The 23,873-nt window shown below is 38.1% G+C and overlaps 1 protein-coding gene across 1 annotated transcript in view; it reads right to left on the bottom strand.

Moving 5' to 3' along the window:
• Nucleotides 1–23,873, bottom strand: part of ZNF536 (zinc finger protein 536) — a 188,587-nt gene that overhangs the window by 125,253 nt on the left and 39,461 nt on the right. The window contains exon 2 of the mRNA XM_075510722.1: nucleotides 9,912–10,064. Within this exon, the coding sequence (XP_075366837.1) occupies nucleotides 9,912–10,064 (153 nt within the window). The remainder of the gene's footprint in view (nucleotides 1–9,911; nucleotides 10,065–23,873) is intronic.

Below are 23,873 nucleotides of genomic sequence, written 5' to 3'. Positions count from 1 at the left end.
AAACCAGCTGGAAAGTTACTCGTTTTCAAATAACCTCAAAATCTGCTTAAAACGAAATTGAAAGGCTTTCCAACTTTTGTTTTAAGCTACAGGCTCAATTGAAAGGCTGGTAAATACTTGGGAAGCTGCTCCTCTCACTGATTGCAGGAATTTACTAATGAGATGCAACACCAGAGCACTCAAATGACCATACAGCACTGCGCGAGCAGGCTTACTGCCCATGAACAGGCGCTGGATCCGTGCTGCAATTCAGATGGGGCTGAAGTAAATTACAAGCAGTGGAAATTCTAAATCCATAATGTAATCCTAAAGCTAAATGGTGAGACATGAGAGCTTTACATCAACCACATTAATCGACCTTTTTAGAGGAGAGAAGTACAGCACCTCAAACAAGAGGTGTTCAGCAGAGGAAGAGGTAGTAATTAGCATGGTTCATGCTTTAGGCCTGGGTCCACACAGCTTCACAAAAGAAATCAGATTTAAACGTTTCAGTGCAACTTCTGAGTCTTCCACAATCACCTAATTAAGTTCTGGCGCTCCACCAGCGAGAAGCAGGGGCTGCATTTCAGCGGGAGTTGTGCAAAAGCACGCAGTTCCTACTGACACGCAAGAATCACCAAACTGAGACGGATCACGTCTGTCTGGGCTTCCCTGGTCTCAGGTGAGAGTCTGAGCACACGCACCCCCCCATCACAGGCATTTTAGGGTAGGGACAAGGAGACAGAAGACACTGGCTGTCTATTTGTTTGCATTTCTGCAGGGCTGTTTGGGAGTGTGCAAACTCTGACAGCTCTGCTGCCAGTCAGAACATGGACAAATATTAATGCTGTTTTTACAGCACGTACATACTGCAATCTTTTTGAGCCTTTTTCTGTTATTCTGATGTTTGTCCCACCAGTTACTGTCAACAGTCACTAGTGACCTCTGACACAACTTAGGTATTTCAAGTGTTGCTTAAGAAGTAATCAGACTGGTGAAAAACAAGTACCAGACTTTATAAGGTTAAATGCTCTCACTTTTGAGTTTTCACTCCTCTTAATTGAAAAGCTCTTCCTCAGCATCCCCTATGCCTTTACGGAAATCTTTAACACAATTATATTGAGCACTTCCTTTTCTTCTAATGATAGTTCAGAGTGTGTTTGCATTGCACATCAAGTGACACCATTAAAAAGTGTGTCCCAGAATTGCAGGCGCTATGTCAACCGTTGGATAACTACTCCTGCAGGGAGGAGGAGAAGTTTGCAATAGAGGCTGCACTGATGGTGCTAAAAATGTGCAGGAGCTGTTCAAAGCAGTAACTATATGTAAAAATGGGTATAAGTGAGTTAAAATACGCTAACTAGAGGAAATACGAGTAATATGTTGTACTTCTAACGTACCTTCGGTCTAAAGCACTGGGCACAACAACATACTCTTATTCTGAATTGCTAAGCCTTGAAGTCATTACATTTTCTGCTCGAAGGCCTCTCCACTGAGTGAGCTTCCTTTCAGCAGAGGGATCTGGACACAGCTCGCCACCAACGCCATAAGCGTTGGACTGAAAGAAGACACTAACTGAGACAGTGTGATAAAAAGTTCAAATCTCTCCTGCCTCTGCGGTGCTCCCACCTCTTGCATGGCTAGAAATGAGATCTAAAGCTGAAGGTCTGAAATTGGACTCAACATGTAGCAACACACTGTGCCACCTTTACAATACAGGACTGGCCAAATAACTGTTCAAAGGGAACTATTCAAAACCTCTCTCATCTCTTTTAGATCCAAATATTGGCAGTGATTAGTTTACTTCAAAGCAATCTTAACTGCTGCTATTTCAAGGGCAGGCATTGGTAGAAGGGAGTAGGATAGAGTAAATCATCTTTGAATCTTTTAAATTTACTGTGTCAGTATTTCCTAAATTCAGTAATTGTGCAGATATTTAGATGCTATTTCATCCATTCAAATTAAGAACCTGCTATACCCGATGTAAATCCCCGTACAAATGACAAAACAGAGTTATAAACTGCTGGGGGAAAAAGCCCAACCTAACCTCAACCAAACTAACCAAAAACCAAGCCAGTTTCAATGGAAAACCCAAAGGACCCCTAATTTCCAGGACTCTACCAGCCACTGAAATAGTGTAGGTCCAAAGAATACTACAGAGGACAAGAGAGGTAGGCCATGATTCTTGTTAGAAGACAACCTGTTTGTATCTCATACTTTGAGGAAAGGTTTCAGAGAATTCATCCTAGTGTAATGACTACCCTGGTAATATTGCCAAGAGCAGTGTCTGGATGAGTTATTTAACACTTAATATCAGTTCACATAAATTAACATTGCCAGGTAGGAGTGAGGGAACATGACTTTTTCAAAATAATTTTCTGCATTTCATATCCAAGAGTCATTTTTCATTGTTCACAAAGGCAATGACCATCCTGATCTTGCTAATTCTCTGGCCCTGTTTGCATCCCTGCAAACCTTTCCACAATGGAGTAGAAAGAGAGAATATTCCAGTGTGTACAATAAAAAAAAAAAAATCTTGTAGAGGATAACTTATCTGGGCAACATAATCACAGTTCTGATCTATCTACCGCTCTCGTTTACAAGACACAAGACATCTCACAAGAAGTATTTTATATCAGGATAGAGTAAAACAATAAAAATTCAATGCTGCTTGTAAAATCTGCACAAAAGCTTGGTAGATAACTGGAAACAGACATGTTGCCCAGGTCTATTTTTATAGTAGGTTGTATAAACAACGCAGACGTATAATCTATGCAAGCTATCACCGGTCCTGCTCAGAACGCAATCTGATCATACAGTACACAGTATGTACGACATACATAAGAATTATCTGCTATGGGCTCTGCAAGGAGACCACAGCCAGATTATAAATAGATTTACAGATTTTAAGGCCAGAAGGGACAACTATGATGATCTCGTCTGATCTGCTGTACAACACAGGCCAAAGACCCTCACATGATAAGTCCTGCATCAAATCATAACTACAATTTGAAACAAAACTTACTTGTTTTAGGTTAAACATATTCTGTTTCAACCACAGCAATGAAGAAGAATCCAACATATCCCTATGTACACTGTTTGACTAGTTAAGTATTTTCACTACTCAAAATGTGTGCCTCATTTCTAGCTTAAATTTGTCCAGAGTCTGCTTCCTACTACTGAACATTGCTACATTTTGCCCTGCTAGATTAAACAGATTTTTGTAATAAAAAAGTCTATTCCCTAAGGATGGTACTTGCAGATGGCAAACCACTCACCTCTTCACCTTCTCTCACTCTTGAGTGGAACACCCTTCCCAATTTTTCAATGTCCTTTTAAATTATGGGTACCCACTGAAGCTTTGATGAAATTTCAACTTGATATTAATCTTATATAGTCCAAGACTGTGTTTACAACCATAGCTATAGCAATCAACTAATAGCTCATATTCTGTTGCTTCTCTACCATAATCCTAGGCCCAGTTCATCAACGCCTCTAGTATTTGTTCCTTTACATTTTGCTGATTTAAAATTCATATTGTTGAAAAGAGCCCACTTGACTAAGTGACTAATCAGTGCCTCCCCATGATTTTTAGCATCTTACCATTTTTGTGCCATTGGTAAATTTTATCAACAGTGATTTTATATACTCTTCCAAATAATGATGAAATACCAAATAGATGGAGCTGAAAGCACTGCTGTGGAACTGCCAGTCTATGTGCCACTGCATCTCTGTAAACTGGGTTTTTGTGGTGGGGGCGATTGTCACATAGAACAAGCTACTTTCACAAGCCTTGAGAGAAAGTGAGAAACTTGATAAAACTTACTTTCATAAAATAAAATTGAATTAACTATGCTACCAACTCTTAATTAGTTAAAAAATGCATTCTGTAATTTTACCCAAAACTTACGTCAGGGTAGTCCTTTTATAATTTCAAGGTCTTAATATTCTTTCTTTTTGGAAATACTAGAATAGCCAGAGCTTTTTTACTACTATGAGTGCTCTGGAACTTGCTCCGTGTTCCAAGACCTGGTTTTTTAAATGTACTTTAATGATTTGGAGAGCTCTTCAGCCAGGGTTTTTAAGACTTTATCTACAAGTTATCCAGTCTCATTCATTCTAAAAAATATTAAAATGTAGTGGGCTACAGCATAACAGCCTCATTACTTAATGGCAGAACTGTATCATTGGAAAAGACTTATAAAAACCATCGTGCTTGTTTCTGAGAACAGAATAGAAGAGTATTTAGTCTTCTATACCATGGTTGATAATTTTCTATCCATTCTTGTCCAGTATTAGCAAGATACCAATTGTTAAACCTGCCAGATCTACAGAATTCTACCCTGTTCTCCACAACCCTAACAGCCACATACATATTTTTACTATTACTTTTAGTTTCCTTTATCAACTCTCTGTACTTCTTAAATATCTATTTATATTTAGAGCTGTGGGCTTCTTTATTCCTTTTTCATACTTAACATGCAGCTTCTTCAAAGTCTGTACTGCACCCTACACTCCCCGTCCCCACTGAATGCCCCCCCTCCTTTTTCAATACGATTTCTTAAGGAATCTGTTTGTGGAGTATGCCCCTCTGCTCCTCGGAGTGCTGCTCCTCAGTCCAGCGAGGGCTGTGCAGCAGTGCAAGAACCCCAACACCTAATGCTCTGTCAGCCAGTAGTGGGGTTTTGACAGTCACTCAGGGACAATGTGGGTTGCAATTTGATCCTATACATTTCTAAACAAGCTATAATTTTCTTTCATGCAAAGCAAATGAAATCAAACATCTTATAATTCCAGAGAATACTGCTTAATGAAAATATTGAAAACATTTTCCAGCATTTTTTATTTTACCATTGAAACAGTTATTGATAACCTATTTTATCCATTGTGCAGCAGATATTTTAGAAATGAATTGCTGTATGGTTTAATTAGTTCATTATTATGCCTATTCTTACATGGTAATTTCTTTTATCATTCTAATCATTCACTTCACACTTTTTAAACCAAATGGAATATCAAAGGTTCTGTAGGATTATTTTTGGATCCTGCACATGTTTCACCACACAATTAATCTGTTTGTCAGAAATAATAGTTAACTTCTTCTCTTTACTACTTTCCTTCACTAGTGATTTTTCTCTATTATATAAGATGAAACTACCCCTACCCTGTAAAAGGACAGACTTTTGATGCTTTTGACTCAGTTTATTAAAGATTTTTCAATTGTGCACTAGGCATTAAAATAAAATATTTTAATTTTTATAAAGTTTTATAATTGAATATTTTCCTTTATTTATATCTCATCTGCAGTATTTATTTAGTCTTTTTACATGTCTTTACTTAGTTAAAACGCAGAGAGATAAATATGGTTGTTACTTTGCAGGGAAGATTCAGTACATTAATATAAACTGTACACTAATTCCCCCAAAGCATATATATATGTTGTAAACCTGAAGACTTTTTACACAGCTGCTTATTGCTAAACAGTGCCTTGTCCAGAAGGGGACAATCTGTGTCTCTAATTGCTGTCACTGAAGCTGAGATTCATTATGTGACTTTCCCATTAAAATGTGAGCATTAATTTGTATAATGAAATATCACCCACTGCAGTGTTCATTAGCCATGCCCTACTGTATACTGCACATTGTTAGCTACCTAGAAACTGTAGTTAATTTCACTAATGGATATTTCCCTACTTAGTGTTTGGTAGGAAATTTATACTGTAACATTACCTCTTAAACTTTTAAGGAAATTTAAATTCAATCAATTATTTTCAACAAAAGTTTGGGATGTCATTAAGACAGGAGAAAAGGCATGCTGTACAGTGTTAAGGATGGGAAATCTGGAGAAATCTAGAGAAATGAAAAGTCCTTTTAGTTCATCTTAGAAATGTAAGAATAAAGGATGTTCAATACCAAAATTGTCTCCTCTTGGAGCACACATACCCATTTTCCTTAATTATTCATATTGCTCATCCCACTACAAGCGCCTTCAGAGAATGGCAACAGGCAGTCTTTTTTTAGGAAGAAAATGTGAACTGAATTCATTTAAAACAGCACCATTTTTACTGTATTTCATCAGTTCATTTACGCAAGTTTTAAAATTCGCTAGTCACATTTCCAAGGAAAAATGCAGTAACGCTGTAAATGTATATAATACATCTAATACATGTAAGATGTGTGTCATACATATCCTAACATACTCTCAGTCAATGGACACAGCCCTGCCAAGTTTTTTCTTCCTATCCCTCTCTTTCTCAGGCTTCTTCTTCTTCTTCAGGCTCCTTTCATTACTCAAAGGATTTAACTGTGCCAGTCATACTGGGAATACACCTGAGCACCTACTGACCACACAAACCCAAACTGGTCTACATGTGCAGTAGCTTCTGAATGCTAACGCAAGGTGCAAAGAGGTGCTAGAGCTAACCTGAAACCAGCCCCTACATAATGTGTCGCTTGTCAAAGGTAGAACCTAAGAAATTTTAATTTTTTACACTTAACTGTTTCTGTGCAGTCCAAAGGCCTAGGCATGTAAAGTGAAAAACACACCCATTTATTTGATTTCAGTGGGAATTGAGAGTGCTCAAGAACATAAAGGAGATGCTCAGCTCCCTGAATGAAGGAACCTTAAATTGCTGCCCCCAGAGGGGAAAAATGGAAACGCTGGAAGCATCTGCATATGGCACATTATGGGTCTGAGATACTTAGATGGTTTTCTTTTTCACGAAGTCTGAGCATCTCTAAGCCTTCTGTGTTATAACCTTCTCAGCTGTATTATATATTATTTTATAACCAGGAAGCTGAATCAGAAAGTGGCCAGTCCACGCACATGTCTGCTATGCACTAGTGGTGCATATACATGCTTTGCCCTTGTTTCTGCATCTCTTCACACAGAAAGTTTGTGTGAGTTGAAGTAGGTAGCTCTGAAGAAGCAGGACCATACAGCCCATCTCTATTCACTGGTCAACATAAAGAAGCCATCTAGGGGGGCTACAGGAGTTCCGTCTGTCCTCTCGAAGCCCCGAGGCTCTGAAGCATTTTGCCCTGAGAGTCCTTCCTCTCTTCTCTCGGGGTTGTACAACTGGGCTGTCTCTTCCCTCAACTGTTTTTAAAGCAAGAAAGAGGAGAAACTGATCTCACCTAATTATGCCCTTTTCTTCTTATCATATGGGAACAATCAGAAATCATATCTTACTATCTTCCCCTTAAAGCTCTTCCTGGCTGAATATCATTGAATTAGATAAGAAGAAAAATCCCCTACAATTGTGTGTTGGGACTCAGCTGAGCGTGCTAAATAAAACCTTGATTATTTTTTTCCTTCAGAACCTTATTATAGGATAGCAAACTACACAGAAACCGACAGTCAGTGTGGAGAAGGTTGCAACCATGAAATATCCAACAGAAAAAAGAAGCAACCCAAGCCACTAGCTAATTCTTCTAAAACAGAGCACAACTTCTTCCTCTCGTGGAAGATTAAACGGCTTCTCTAGCTTTTTTGGGCCAATTGCCACAGAAGCACCTCCTGGCTGGACCAGACTTTGGGTCTTGTCTTGGCATGTGTACCAAACCAACCTACTCGTGTGCCTCCAAACACACAGATGTTCGAAGGAACCTGACTTCTGCTGAACTGCTTGAGCTCATCTCTAACAAACAGGTGCTGTGAGAACAAGAACAGTAATTGAGTTAATGTAGTGGAGAAACACAGTAAAGTGTTTTTTATCAGTCAGTTATATGATCCAGGCATATAATAAAGACAGAGTGTGACATAAAAGGCAGGAAACTGTCCCTGATAAGTATGAGCTAACCAATATTTGTTTAATAACTGGTATCTATTATATAATTTCCATTTACTGCAAAGCAACTTAATTTTTATTTAATAACTCTAGTAATTTGCCACTTTACATTTTTATAATATTTATTAGGATTATTTCCAATATGTAAAACATTGCTCCATTTAAACATACTCTTGTCATTATTTACAAATACTTTGTTCTCAACCTAATGGAAATTGATCTTTATCTATTTTAAAATTATAATGATTTTTAAATACATTGCAAATGTTGTTTCAACAGTCTGTATGATGTTTTCTTTTTTTTGTTATTTTATACATGGTTTATTTTTTTTTGTTTTAATTTTGTTTAGTCAGTTTTAATATGCAAGTTTTATGGAATATTTCCATTGCAATTAATTTACTTTCCATTAGTTCTAAGCCACAAGTACCAAATGCGTAATCACTGCCATCTTTAAAACAAGAACAAAATGACCACTGTATAATAAAGCAAAAGGGAGAGATGGGTATCCTCAGGTTATTGTAAAGAATTTTTCTTTGCATCTCCCATAGCAAAAATGTCAAACTGTTTAAAACGCATAGTTACAAGATTATTTTCCAATAAAATAACTACCTTTTATTTTACTATTACTACATTAGAGAGCACACAAATAAGGTTTTCACTGTGTTTCTTCTGTGTTTTTTGGTTGGTTGGTTGGTTTTTTGGTTTTTTTTGGTTTTTTACAAAGACCAACAGATGGAAAAGAATATTCCTGGTTTGCAATCCAATCAGACAAAACTACATTAGGGTACCAAATTTTAAAATTCAGATCAAACCGGTGTGGTATACTCCTACTCCACAATCCAAAGAAAGAATAAAAATACAATGAACAAACTTTCCCATCTCAACAATGAAATTTTTTTCTTTAAATAATTTTCAGCCTTCATTTTCAATTTTTCAAAATCAGGCCTCACATTTGCAAACCCAACATTAAGTATTACATCTGCGCAAGAACATAGGAGAAACATGACTGCTGATTTGGGGAAGGGAGGAAAATACTGCTTATCTGGTACTTCAGTGAAATAAAAATTAAAAGTGAAGTTTTTCAAGTAGGAGGTATAACTGGAAAGTATTTCTTCATGCAATTTATTTTACCTATCAATTAGAAAAGTAGCAGTAAAATTCTGATATTCATTTTAAATGGTTTTAAAAGAAAATGACTCCACAATTACAGTGCCTACTACGTCTGTTTCCAAAGAGAAGTATCCTAAATCTCTAGTTTTGCACACTCTCCCAAAGCCTACTACGATACCTAAGACTTGGAAGAAAACAGTATCATATTGGCCATATACAGAATTTCTAGTGATGTCAACAGGACCTGAGGATATCAACATTGTATGTCAGATTTTAATTACGGGTAGAGTAAGTCTTCTTAAACATATACCGTGTCTCTACATGAACCTTACCATGCATATATATACTTTTAAGCATATAATTTAAATGGAGTGCTTATAGTTTACTAGTATCGAGAGCAGTCCACCCAGTGAGTGACATACCAAAACAAAGTGAGAATCCAGACCAGCAGTAAGTCTCTGTCGGGTAGAAATGCTGTTGCTTGTTACTAAATTAAAACATGGTAAGTTCTACCATGGTGCAAAACGTAAGTTTTACTACTTACAAGTACTAAGTCGGGTGAGTTCTAGTGAAAAGAAACGCAGATCCATGAAGCTGATGTATTCATACGAACAGTGAGAGGTTAAAAATGAGCATGCTAAATGGAACAAAAATAGTAACTCTGAGAAAAACATACAGAATCCCTAAGCAGATGCTAAGGAAGGCCTTTGAAGCAGTTAGTATAACTAAGTCTGAAACCAATAGGCTTATGCCTATTGAAGGACAAGGGTAATTGAAGGAAACAGTGATGAAGCAGGGAAGGAGACAGAAATAACCTCAACTGGGAAAAGATGATTCTATTAAAGTGGTCTTTATCCAACAACACATTCCTTGTGCTTTTATTTAAGACTGTCATATATCTTTCTCAAAAGACTTTCTCCAACTAATGAGTCCAAATCTACACTGGGAATTAAGGCTCCTAGCCACATATTTTGTTAACCCCCACACACACATGGCATGTGTCGACAGTGCTCCGCTCACTTGTTCCTCTCACCTGTATGTATTCTCAAGTGGACCTTTAAGTGATGTGATGTTCTGAAAGTTTTTCCACAATATGGGCAGTCTTTCATGGCAGAACCAAGGCTCCTGTCTCTCAGTAAAGCTGGCTGCTGGACTCCTACAGATCTCCCAGCTTCTTCTCCAATGTCTGCAACACAGAAATGTTCTCACATCACTTCAGCACATGTCAGAAGTTGTTCTCACTAAAACTGCTAACACAACACAAAGTTAAACATGTCAATACTACACCTGTCTATTTCATTCAGTCAGCATGACAGAATGCTGACAATTCATGTATTTTCTTGTTATTGTCTTAAATTATTTCATCTTTCCTATCATCATTTTAAGCAGCATATGGTACCTTTATATTGAACGGAATTATACAAGAAAAGAAACAGCTGTGTCAGCAGCTGGTTTGATTTCTTCTTTTGCTTAGTTCCTATTAATTTTCCCCAAAAAGTTTTATATTGTTGTTTTGTTGAATCTATTTAATTTATAAGTATTATGAAAGTCGGTATGCTTTTAGAGGGAAAAAGTTTGCATCAGTATATTAAAACCTCCCAAAACACCAGAATTGCAGTGACGGGGGGTCCAACAGCAGTGGCGATGTCTACACACAAAGCTGATCAACCTCCTTCTGCAACATTTCAGCACTGGAGTTACAACACAGAACCTAGCGAGTGACCCAATATCATGGGAAAAGCAATGAAAAAATTGGTCAGATGAAGGGGAATTCCTTCTTCTTCTCCCTCTCGCCCGCAGCTCCTGAGTTTTCTCCTTCAGCCTTCACAGCTACGCTTATTCTTTGCATTGTAATACAATGGGTGAGACTCCAGGACACCTCTTCTCTCTCCTGATATAAAGAAACAGTCATTCTCAGCCATCTTGAATAAGCTGCTATTATCCAAGCAGACTATGAACTAAATAACTTACAAAAGACTGACATAAAAATTGCAAAAGTGTAGGGCATTTTAAAAAAGTCATTATTCAAACCACACAAGACTTGCCTATCATCTTGTACTTACAGGGTCATGTAATATCACACATATGTTTCAATTCACGATTTCACCAAAAAGTACCATGGCAAACGCTGAAATTCTGAACTGGTTTTACACTACTGGCACACCACAGAGGTGCAATACACATGGACACATCGTCACACCCCTATGTAAAAGCTGAGCTATCTGAGTTGTATTGAGGTGGGGAGCATAGAGTGAAAATCTGCATCCAGAGTCTTGATTGTTTCAACCATAAACTACTGACTAAAAATGTTCTGTCTTTACCCATTTGATATGTAACTAAAGCTGTCAGGAAACATAGTGCACTTTACACAGCATTGCCTTTTAAATGGAAGTGATGGGACATAAGAAAGACTTAAACATTTGGCTGTAATAAAAACTATTCACACAGTAGCAGAGACCACATTTCTGGAAAAGGTAACGCTAATAGGCATTTCATTATTTGTTATAAAACGGTCCCTCTAAACTATTTCATTTAAAGCTGAAAGAAGGGGACAATAGAATGATAAAACATATATATATATAAAAATGCTTATCTTAGTCATGTACGTAATCAAGCTATTGCTAGTTTTCAAAAGGCAAAATCTGATAGTTTTCACATCACATTGTTGTTGAACATTTTCTGATTGTTCTTAGACTGCAGAGTTAAAGCACAATGTTTAAGTTAGAAAGCTAGTAACTGTCATTTTGAATTATTCACAAGTATGTAAAGTACCATACTGCAGGAGTTTATTTTGTCTTTAGGAGTCCAGGAAAACATATATAGGTGCTAGTCTATAATTCCAATCTCCCTAAAGAGTTTAGATTTTCTCCTTTTTTTCTCCTCAAAAGTTGGATATAATCATGTCTTAAGCTGCTTCGGGAAAAAATGAATTCCTGAGTGCAAAAAAGATTTTTCTGAAGTGCAAAATACAGAATGCATGATGATAAACTGCAGGATTTTATTCTGGTTTTCAATAAATACTATATGAGCATTATAGATAAATATATAGATAAAGCTAACAAGCCACTCAGGAGGAATTTACCGAATAAGTCTACTAGTTATGTTTTGCTATATGTCACTCTAAATGATGGCCTGTTATCCATTTGCCTTTTATCTTTCTATCTAGAATATGTGTGGCCCAATAAAAAAGAATAAATTTGTAAGATAAACAGCTCGCTTTGCAGATTTAAGAGTCTAATTTTCACTTTACACAAAATTGAATTTTTTCAAGGCAGCGAGACGATGGAGTTTACTCTAGCACTAATCCCTCTGAAAAAGCAAACTGAAAACAACAATGAAGCAAAGAAAGATGTGGGTGGTCTGAAGAGTTTTCTTTTAGATTTAAGTAGACATACAGTAGATAGCTCCAAAGGCTTTGCTCCAACAGGGGCCTTACCTTGAAGAATTTTTCTTCCCACAGTGAAAGCATTCCTAAGTCTTTAAAGCTGGGCTGAGGGGTTTTCTTTTGAATTCCTCTGCCTACAAAGCCCACCGAAGCACTGGAGGCCATCGCTACCTGAATGAGCAGCTTTACATCTAAGTTCTTTTATTTCAAACAATGACAAGAGATGTTCAAGGCTGCCGACTCCCCCCACCAAATGCAACCCCAGCTTCTTACTAGGGCCCCATTTTGGCAAATCGTACCTATTCGTCAAGGCACTTAAGTTTAACACGTGCTTAACTTTAAAATGCATTTAAGTCTCACTGACTCTGCTACCAAGGTTTTTTATACTCAGTCTCTTAAAACAATCTATGGAAAGTGAAGAGGGGAAAAAGTGGCACAAAAAGGAGGAGAGATCAGCAAGGAAAAAGTTAAGAAGCAAGCTGGTGAATACAGTGAATACAGACTATGCCAACAACAGTGTATCTGGGGAATGAAAAATCTTCAGCTCTACCAATAATCGTGTACTCTACACCTCTGATGTCCCCTTTCTCCTGCTGCTGAGACCCCCTTCCTAAGTAGAAACTCTCAGTTCTGTTAAATTGTGCAAAACTGTAGTAATGTTTTACAGACCTGCAGAACTAGGATTAGCCCCAGCAAATTAATTTAATTTATGATTTACTCGGGATTTGAGCTATGGTTTTGGGGCTGCTCAATTCCGAGGATAAAAGATCAGGAAGGAAAGAGAACAGTTACTTGTCTTACAGCCATTGTGGTTCACTGAGTTATGTGGTCTACATGATGTGCACTTGATGCACATGAGATTAGACTGCTTTTTTTACTATCTACTTCCATTATAGGCAGGTCTACGTCCTGAATGTCTTCCTGCCCATCCCTACCTTTCCTGATTTGAGTGCAGGAAATAACAGAACAGAGTATAAAATATTGTATAGATGTACATGCTAGATGTAGGGCTTCCGAACCTTGCCTCTGAACTTACTTTCACTGTGCTTTCTTTTCGCTTTGAAAGCATCTGTTCACAGGAAAAGTCATGGACAGAAGTGCAAAAAGCAACATTTAGTTCTATATATGAAACCGGTCTTTGTGTCAGTATAAGGAGAAGGCGACAGCTGTGAGAGCCCCAGCTGCTACGTATGCTGTACCTGCTGGGCAGGCAGATACCGCTCCGTGGCACAGGGCACAGAGGAATTCAGCCATGAAGCAGCTTCCGGGGTGGTATGACAGGGACATCTCTTGCGTACCATGCCTCAGCTACACTTAATAACTGACTGTGCATGTTCTTATGGGACAAATGCAAGGAAAGTTCACTTTAACATCTGCATCAGAAGGTGGCAATTAGCCACATAACCAAAGAGCCAATTTGGCCAAAATGTGAGCAAATCTATTTGCCACACAGACTAAAATTAAAACTAAGCAAGCCATAAGACCAGTATTTGAAGGACTAGCCTTTCTTCAGACAGGTGCCCACTTCTCAGGAGAGGAAGGACAAAAAGCCACCGCTCCTCGCCTAGCATGGAGATGACCCATGTAGTGCTGCAGGCTGCTTTCACATCCCCGCAGTACCTGGAAAGGAAGTTTCCACAGAGCCAGATAATCCCAATAAACAGTTTTGAGCCAGAAGCACTTTTACAGTAGCAGGTTAAAAGAAAGTGAGAAATACACTAGTGAATCCGTTTTTACAGCAGGTATCTTACTAGGTATCAGAAATGATCTACCCAGAAATGAGCCACTGCCACGGTTGGCAGTGCCCTCAGCACATGGATAGAGATGCTACACAGGCACAATGCCAACTTCAGTGGATATTTCTAGAAAAGAGAAGACAAACTTAGGTGGATAGTGAACCTGTGTACTCAAAGCAGAAGGTATCTAGCCAGCCATATGAAGAGCAAAAGAAAAAGAATTATTTGAAATTTCCATATATGTTCTGTACAACTGGTCTACCTGTCTGTGATGAGTCTATAAACGTGATTAGAAAAGGATTGCTTGCTTTTGTAAAAAGTCTGTTTTCGGTTGGTTATGTAGCAGCAGACTTCAGCCATGTTAGCAGCCAAATTTTCAAAGGAGCATCTACATACATGTCCCATAAATTTTACCAGAGTATTTATTTGCTGCGTGTATGTGAAAGTGCAGGGATTCACAAAGAGGTACTTTCATGTTCAAAGGAGCTAAATTGCAGTCCTCATACAGACTAAATTATCAATGAAGTCAGTTGAAATTTGTCGACACAAGGATTGCCAAATTAGCCAAAACCAGGCAATCACATGGAAAAGGTAATCAACTCACAAAATAGGTAATCACACTTACAAGTATGTGTTTGCTCTTGCACATTTTTCAGACATTATTAAAGAACTCTTTGAAAATGTGGCCAGAAGCCATTAAAGCTGCACATAATGCCAGGTTTTCATATACTTCTGAAATTCAAAATATTTGTAGTTCTTTAGAACTGCCTGTAAAAGTTAATGAAACATGGTGCAACGAGAAGTGGTAGTGACTACGGTTATTTTTTGATGATCTATAAACCACCCAGATTAGCCCATCTTGTGGCAGGAAAAATTATATCCTGAATCTAATGTCAAGAAGGGAGTTAGAAGATATTCAGCGTGCTAATCCTGTCACTGCTGCCACCTTTTTGCAGGTATGCCTGGACTCGACCACCTAACTCCCTGGGAAGCAGTATAGGATACACAAAGTTTCTGGGAAAACATGCTTTACCTTTCTTGCCTATTCCTTAGAGAAAGCTTTAATAATACTGAAAATAGTGGAAAATAGGAGTATAATTAGGGATATAATTAACCATATTTTTCTAGCTACCTGAAGTAGCTTCAATTAGTATGCTTCAATGTAAATGAGAACAGAATCTGGCCCAGTGCTCATAATTTGAAATTAGAATCCTATTAGCAGATGTCACTACACTTTTTTGCTAGTGAAGTTCATGGCTTAAAATGAGAGAGTCTAATATTACTAAATATTACAGTTATATTTTAGGCCTCCGGAAACAGTTACTAATGTCTTAGGTCAGGAACAACTTGCTGTCTCTATTGTTTCATCAAGGATTTAGGTTTTATAATGACCATATATGGGAATCTTAAACTGTTAGGCATTAATATGGATTGGCAGAGAATTTGTTTAAACAGAGAGCTATTTTAGAAGAGAACTGGAAAGGAGGCCTACTAGTAAGAAAGCAGCATTCACATTGTTTGTATTATTAGAAATAAAGATTATACCAAAGGTTCCACTGGTAAATAAAAAGATACCCACTTCTGACATCAGACTTCCCACTTAGCCCTCTGAACCACACAGGCAAACCAAAGGCACAAACTGCCCTGCCTCTGCTACCGATTAGTGCATTAGCAGATTTGAACTTAAAATACAATCTAAATTAAACTGCAGTAAAATGCCCATAACCATTTATATGAGGTAAGACTCGCAACATTTAGAAGTGGGCAAACGGCAGTCACAGCCGCTACCTCGGGCTACAGGGGAGCCCCCTCGGCGTTATTTCAAGCACAAGAGAAAGGGAGCCAGAGTATTTTCAGCAGTTTCTTCGTGACGGGTAGGCTGGTGACTTGGGGGCAGCACACACACCTTAAGCCCACATCTGGAGCACGTGACACACTTGAAGATCGGTGGTTTTCACACCCCATGGGTGCAAAACACTTTGCACAACAGTACTGCATGTATGCGAATGTTGGTTATATCTTAATGCTTTTCACGGCGGTATACATTCTGAGAAACATGCAAGAGGCTGTATATACAGCACAAAGAGACATCAATAGACACTTAACCAAAATTAAGCTTTTGTTTATCACAAAATGTTTCTTATCCTCTTTTTTCACTTTAATCAAATTCCCTGCAGAGTTTTTGTTTTGGAGTTCTTAGCAGTCTTACTTTTCAAATTGTTCTAAAACTTTAAAAACCTTTTAAGATAATCAAAGTTCAAACACAGTTTCTGAGTACATCACTTTAGCTGCCCGATTTGTTTGAAGAATCGTGTGACCAAAAGACACAGAAAATCAAATGTAGTACTTGAAAAACAAGGTTGGTTACTTGCCATTAACGTACAGAGCTCAGCTTGGACTGAAAATTAAGCGTATTGAAAAAAAAAAAGATTTTTTGGAGAGAACATTTTTTGCACGAGACCTTTTTAACTGTATCTTTTTTTGAAGAAAGAAGACATCTTAAGCACCTTACAATATTTTTCATTTAACAGTTGGCAGAAGGAAACTCCCAGATGAACATTGGCTTCTGTCTTTCTCTTTAACCAGCTGAGTGATCCAAGCTTTTAATAAAGCTGTTCCAATTATTGTAAAAGTCATCTAGTACCTTATAGCCACAAATATTGACAGTTTATTGCACAACGCATTCATGACATTTGAAGGTCACATCATACATAATACATACACTTTTATAAAAGTGTCTGGAACAAAGAGATACATGATCAGCAATTACATCTTACCATTTGAGGGTATGATTTTATACTTATTTCAAATTAAATACTATATGAAATGCAAATTGTTAATAAAACACAAAATCGTTCATTTTCTGTATTTACTGTTTTATTAATCAGCGATACTGAGTTCAGTGACACTGAGTTGTACAAAATCAATGGAATGCAGTCCATGCCCCAAGAAGATTACAGTTAAATATCATTATCCTGCAAACCATCATACATATTCTTAGCCCAGCATGAGAAGAAAGTAAGCTTAAAACTTTAATCTCGCTACTGTGTACCTCTCCAGCCCTACTGAATTCAATGAAACTTCAACACTTAGATTTGAATCAGGACCTTAGCATATTATTGAAATATTAGTTTTGATAAAATTGAATCAAAATGAAACTGAAAAGAGTGCTGAAGAATTTTTTTTAATATATGCACATGCAGGCATATCAAATTTCTTCATCCTCTTCCAGTGCTCATGACTTTTAAGGCCATTCTAAAATCACATGCATAAATGGTATAATTAGAAGGTGTAAGTTGTAATATATGCAGTCAGACCTGTGCACAGTCCTTCAATGAAGTCAACAAACATCAGAACTAAACAGAGCATGGCCATGAGAGTGCTTGTCTTTGGTTAAATAGTCTTCACTTTTATGGTATCACCACTAGATCCTGGTACCTCCAGCTACCTAATGAGAGCTGAGCTTGCAGCAAATGACCACGGGTCACTACATCATTCCCTCTAACACCATTCTTCATGGTTCATTTCAAAATCCTGATATCTTCTTTCCTAAGCTCTTCACTTGCAAGACTCTTCCACCATCCAACTCCTTCACTGGCTTTTCAGTTCTGCTACTCCAAAATCATGGCTTTGAAATCCCACTTCCTTAATTTGACTGTATAGGTCAAAGCACTTCAGATCCCAAATCACTGAGTTTGCCAGATGAGGTTCATGAAATTCCACTGGACTTGTATAACCTTTCCACCGGAAAAGTGGATGCTTTAGAAGAGGATGTACTTCATCATTTATGAGAACGATGGGTTTGTTTGCTGTCTTGAATGTATACACTAGTTTCTCTCAGAGATGAGCTTCTGCTTGTTCTTGCTTTCTTCAGAAGTGCACATCTGAGCTGCCAGAACACCTTATTGTACTTCTCTGTCCAGGACATGTATCTTCACAAGCAAAGCAGATACTTACTATTTGGATCAGCAATGCTGGGCTTAAATATGTACTCATGGATCTTTCCTTGGTGTTTTGCCAATGTTCTTTGTCGTCTATCCTCAAAATTTACTCTGGTGTTCATTTATACTTCTGATAGCAATGTTAGCTCCCAAACCTTCCACACAACATACTTTCCATGGTTTTCTCCTCCTTTTCTTGAAACGAGCTTAGAATATTCTGGATTTTTACCAAATGTTCATGCCAACAGTGGTCTGTGATTCTCGTGTAAGCCTGTCTCACTAGTTTTCTTACCCAAACCCTTGACTCACCTGTGTTAGCTTTGATCCTGTCACCTAAATTTGAAATGGGCACTTGATTACTGACCAGAGAGGACGAGGTCTTTCCACACTTCATACAGATTGTTTACTGCTTTTGGAGAAAATTCCAGTGGGGAATCTAAGCAGAGAAGCTATCCAACTGAACCATCTTTTGGATTTGTATGTGTTATTTGTAGGCAGGTGTTCAGGTACCAGATGGCCTTAAAGCCCACACTACTCAGGTTATAGCAGCTTCTGCAGGCTGTCTGCATCATATTCCCATCTCTGAGATTTGCAGAGTGGCTACATGGAGCTTGATAAACACTTTTACCTAGCATTGCTCTCCTGATGCCAAGGCTAGATCGGATATCCAATTTGGGAGAGTTGTCTTACAGTCCCTCTTTAATTAAGTACTCCTGATCTCCCACTCCTGGGATGGATTGCTACTGCTGATTAAGCTCCAGAAGTAAGGATCTGTGGAGGCAATTTCATGAGGGAGAAAATGAAGTTGCTAGCTAATCAACTAAAATAACCATTAACTGGACTTCTGTGAATGAATATATTGCCGCCTTCTTGCTTCCATACTTACCCTGTTTCTTCCCCACGTTAGCATCTCTACATACCTGTAAACCAAACAGGTAAGGTGTACTTCATTGTGACCTCTGTCTTGTTCCTAAACTACATGTGGGACAAACTGAACTATTTGGTACAGTGTACAGGCTACACTATGAAGAAAATCCAAGACTGTCAGTAAACTGTAGGAAAGATGGTGAATCTGGGTGGAAGAGAGTGCTATTGAACCTATTTTCTCTAGGTTCTTCCCATGTGCCCAACAACGCAGAGTCTGTGAGATTTTAAAAGGCATAAATTAACACCCAACTCCACATAGTTTTCAAAATCCATTAATATCTTTTAAAATCTTTTGAGTACTTGTATGGAAATATTTAATAACTACACTAGCCAAGTTTCACCCTGAGTTGTTGGGCTTAAACAAATCCAAAAAACAAAGCATTTTTTCAAGTCAGAACCACCGACTTGCCTACATTATAAGTAGCTCTCAGGGCATCAGGTATCACTGGAGAAGTTTTTGCATGCTATTGATTAAGAAAACCCCCTTTCATTATTATTATCTTATCACAGGGTGGCAAAATCAGCATAGAAGTGCCGGTAGCAGATCAGCAGATTTTATAAAAATTTATTCTAATAAAGAAAAATGTAAATTATTTAAAATGTCACAGGAACATCTTTCTGTAGACACCAGTAAGAAAGAAACCAACAATAGAATCAGTCATATAAAAACAACTGTACAGGTAGCTAAATTACAAATTTCCCCCTCAACAAAATGAGAAAGAATTAAAGACTGTCATTCCATTTACAGATTACTGATTACAGAGGTGCTGACACAGTGTCCAAAAAGTGAATAACATCACGGTGTGTGTTACAACAATTGGACAGGCTATGATAGATAGTATAGACTTTTCCAGTATCTGTATTTTCTTACTTTTTACTTTCCAGTGCTGCCTTTAAACTAAATGACTGCTTTGAGCTAATACAAATACCTCTGTAAATAATTTTTCTCCCATTTAACTTCTTGGTACATGCCACTTCAGTGTAATTTCCAACTTCTTTCCCCATTTTGCAAAAAATGAGCTGTACTTGAAGAAATAATTATGAGCAACTCTGAACTGCTGAATCGATTTTACTAGCACCCTTTTTCTATAAATAAAATATGTTAATTACATGAGTTTTGCTATAACGGAAAAATATTGATTAAATTCATTACTTCTAATCTTGAGAAGGGATCCTTTAACTGTTTGGGTTTTTTTTTTCCTCATTGGCTTAACAGTGTATTGTGGGCATACTGAGACCATGGTGTCTTTAAACATGATATTATATGAATGAGCTCATTAATTTTTTTATACTAATGATATATCTCAAAAAGTACATTACTAGGTCAGTCTGTATCCATGTTTTGTAAAACAGTCTTAAAGTACACTGACACTATAATATGCTATTTGTAGGCTATAAAAATGTGAAATGCTGCCTATGGAGCGGATATATCAATAATCCAGTTTCCCTTTTCTACTACGAAAATATAAAATTTTTCATCTGAACTATGCTGGTAAAAAAAGAGAAAAAATACTATTTTGAACACTCTCCTCTGATTTAGCTGAGCTTGTGGCAATAACTGGTTTAGGCATAGGCTTCAGTATGCTGGAATGATCCTGAAACTAATTTTGCATGTGTTGGAGTTGGACTGTGGCCATGCACGTCAGTATGCTGGAACAGAGTTATCTAAATCCTGAGCCTTATTTTACATGTGCTGGTGTTGGACTGTGGCCCTGCAATCTTTTAGGTCTCCATCTGTAGCTATCAAAGCCAGGGTGTGCCCAGCCACTCGCTACTGCCCGCTGCTTTCCTTCCACAGGAAAGCTACAGGCTTGCAACCACCCTCCCACACATCGGTGTGACTGGGAGCTCTTCAGAGTCCTGGCAGGTCTCATCAACCTTCCTCTAAAGCCTCTTTGCCACCATGGCCGGCCTTTGGCAGCACATCACACTTCTTGTATCACTATAATCCTAGATAGTTATCGAGTCCCGCATCAGTGACGAGAAATATCAACCTCTCGGACAGATGTTCCCTCAGATTCAGTGAGTTAATTCCTCTTTCAATACCAGGTAAAACAGCCCGCTAATTTTTAAGCAAGCTATGGAGACCACAGCTCCAAGACTGATGGAAGGCCCCTCTGAGTTTCCCAGCCTGACAGTGCTTTCCCTGCAACCATCAGCCAAAGAGATTTGAAGTCCAGACGGTCTAGTCAGAAGCTAGCAGTTGTTTTCTTCTGGGGAAGGGAACAAGAACAGAAGAGATCAGGCACTCAGAAGCCACATTCCTCCAAAAATACAAGAAACACTGGCTGTGCACAAATCTGGAACACCAACACAGAGGCAGTAATGGGAACTGAGCAAAGGTAGTTGTACAAAGTACTTATCACCCCCCTAAGATGAAGTGGTAATCTCGAGGGATATACAGGCTGATGGTAACACAGTACAAAGTTTTTGCAAGCCTTCTTCCACTTGTTCACAGTTCCTCCACATTAATCCACCAACAAATACATATTTTAACCCATCAGAGGCATCTATAAAATTAGAGATAATCCGGACTAAATTATTTACAAGCACAGTTCTCTACCCGAATTAATGATATTTTGTCTCTGTGGAGCCTACCAAACTGAGGAAACAACTTCACATTAAGGTCAAAATTAGACATTTGAATGAAGATCGGGCATTCTTCTGTGACCGGACAGACACAAGTTAGCTTACTGTCTGCCTCAGAGACAGAGAAAGACTTATTTTAGAAGAAGGAGGGTTGTTCCATCTCTTAACTTATTAGCCATGCACTTTCTTCAAACTCCTGCGGTAAAAGAAATTCAAAACCCAGGTAGTCTGTGTGCATGGAAGCACCTTTTGTTTAATAAATAATTCAACCATGTATTCCTTTTTAATTTAAAAATGGTCTGACTGAACAGTCAACAGAGTGAACTAAAGTTGGCAAAATACAGTGTTGAAAAATTAAAAAGTGTATTCAAGGCCGTATTCATTTGCTTCACTTCTCATATACTGGAGAGACAGACTGTGCTGAAGTTCTAGCTTTTTTTCTTTTTCTTTTAAATTATACACATACAGTCACATGATGCTCACTTGATTTTGAAAGCTGCCTTGCCCTGGAATTAGTCTGTCTCTCTTTCTGTTACCAGCACAGCAGCCACTGCTCCTCTACCTCATGAACATCATCAGAAATTCAGCCAACATGTTCTCATGAGCTCCTCTGCCATGCCTGTGACAGCCAGATTTAACTATCGACCATCTTGGAAAACAGAAATACTGTAAAACATTCTGGAAACATTCAGACCATCATCTGAATGATGGTCCCGTATATTAATAAGTGTATGGTAAGGTACAGGAAACACATCTGGCTGCAAAAATCTGCAGATAATGATGCAATGAAATCCATTCCAGGACTGAATTTGTAACACACTATTGCAAATGCATACAAATACTTGGAATCAGTCGAGCACATTTGGTACTGACTGATCCTCTTGAAGACAGTTAAAAGCATATAGCACTATCTTAAGTATGAATTCATAGGCTCAGTTGCTGTAAAACAAAATTCTTAGCAGTAAGCAGCTGAGGATAAGGAGGAAAAAAGCAAATAGAGTCAATTCCTACACTTAGCCTTCTGCACCACAATGTTTAAAAGAATTTCTTGAATCTTAGAGCAGACAGCAAGGAAAAAGTAATGCTGTGGCAAAATCTCCTTATTTCAGATTCCTGGAGATCTACCCATTCCCTCACACATCCCAAAGCAGCAGCAGGTACTCAATGCCTTCCTAAAGAAGCACCACCTTTTAGTCTCCGCTCTGCTGAGTGTTCGACTCCCATCACTGTGCATGGCTTTACAATGTTTTGCACCCTTTCTGATCAGCATCTTCTGAACCAATGGCCACTCTGTAACCATCACGCAACATCCACCAACGTGAAATTACCAGCTTGATGATGCTCGTGTGACATTAAGTGCTGACAGAAGGAAATCTTATCTCAGAAAGGTAAGATATGCAGGAAAGATCTTTACAGGGAAGGCAAATAGGGGAAACCTAACCCTTACAAAGTAACACTGACTTTAAAGAAAATGACTCAGCAGTAACGTATCTTTCAAAGTTGACATACTTATTTAAAACACATCTTCGTAGAGCCACAGGATGACAGACATGAGTCACATTTGGAAGAGACAGAAGTTTCACAAGTACAGTTTGAATAATTCCACAGCATATGGAAGAAGACCAGCTTTTCACCAAATTTTCACTATTCTGAACAGCAGTAAAATTACCTGCAGTATATAGGATGAAAACACTAGGTAGACCAGATAAACACTTTGTACAGATAGGAAACTTTCAACACCTTGCTCTGTTGTGGCAAAACAGCCTATGAATTATATGTACAAAGTAAATCTCTGAATCTGACAAAATCTGAACAAACGCATCAGGATAACTACGGAAATTGTTTAGACCCAAACTCCTACCCTGCAAGTCACAGAGTCTTAAGATTCTAATTTTGGCCAATTACTAGCTTACATTGAGACACTATGCAATAAGTACCATCTCAGTGAACAGAGTAATTTAAACTCTGAGAATGCAGGCTACTGCATTTGTGGAGACACATGTTTCCATGCCTTTTCAGGATGGTACTAGTGGGAGCCACTCCAATAGCCTGGCAAGCCCACGCAGAATTTGGTACATAACAAAACTGGCTTGCAACTGATTACATTTGAAAGCTGTCTACAGTGGGACTGGCCAACCTAACAAAGTAATGTATGGGGTTGAGAAAAGGTGAATGGCAGTATAAACTGGTCAAATGAAACTGAAATAATTTTAACAATTTTACTAGTCCTGGTTCTTTTCTGGCTACAGATTCTGTGATATCTCACTACAGATATGTGCCCAGTTACAAGGGCAGTGGAAACTTTTTGTTTCAAAAAAGGGATCCTGTTGACTACTGGGCAGTGGAGCTTGCTCATACATGCTGAAACATTTTAATAAAGGGTAAACAACCAAAACCTGTCACTGCTTAACAGTCAG

This window comes from Mycteria americana, chromosome 8 (genome assembly GCF_035582795.1).
Source record: "Mycteria americana isolate JAX WOST 10 ecotype Jacksonville Zoo and Gardens chromosome 8, USCA_MyAme_1.0, whole genome shotgun sequence".
Classification (NCBI taxonomy): domain Eukaryota; kingdom Metazoa; phylum Chordata; class Aves; order Ciconiiformes; family Ciconiidae; genus Mycteria; species Mycteria americana.
Note: the sequence above shows the minus strand (reverse complement) of the source record. Positions and strands in the feature narration are given on the sequence as shown.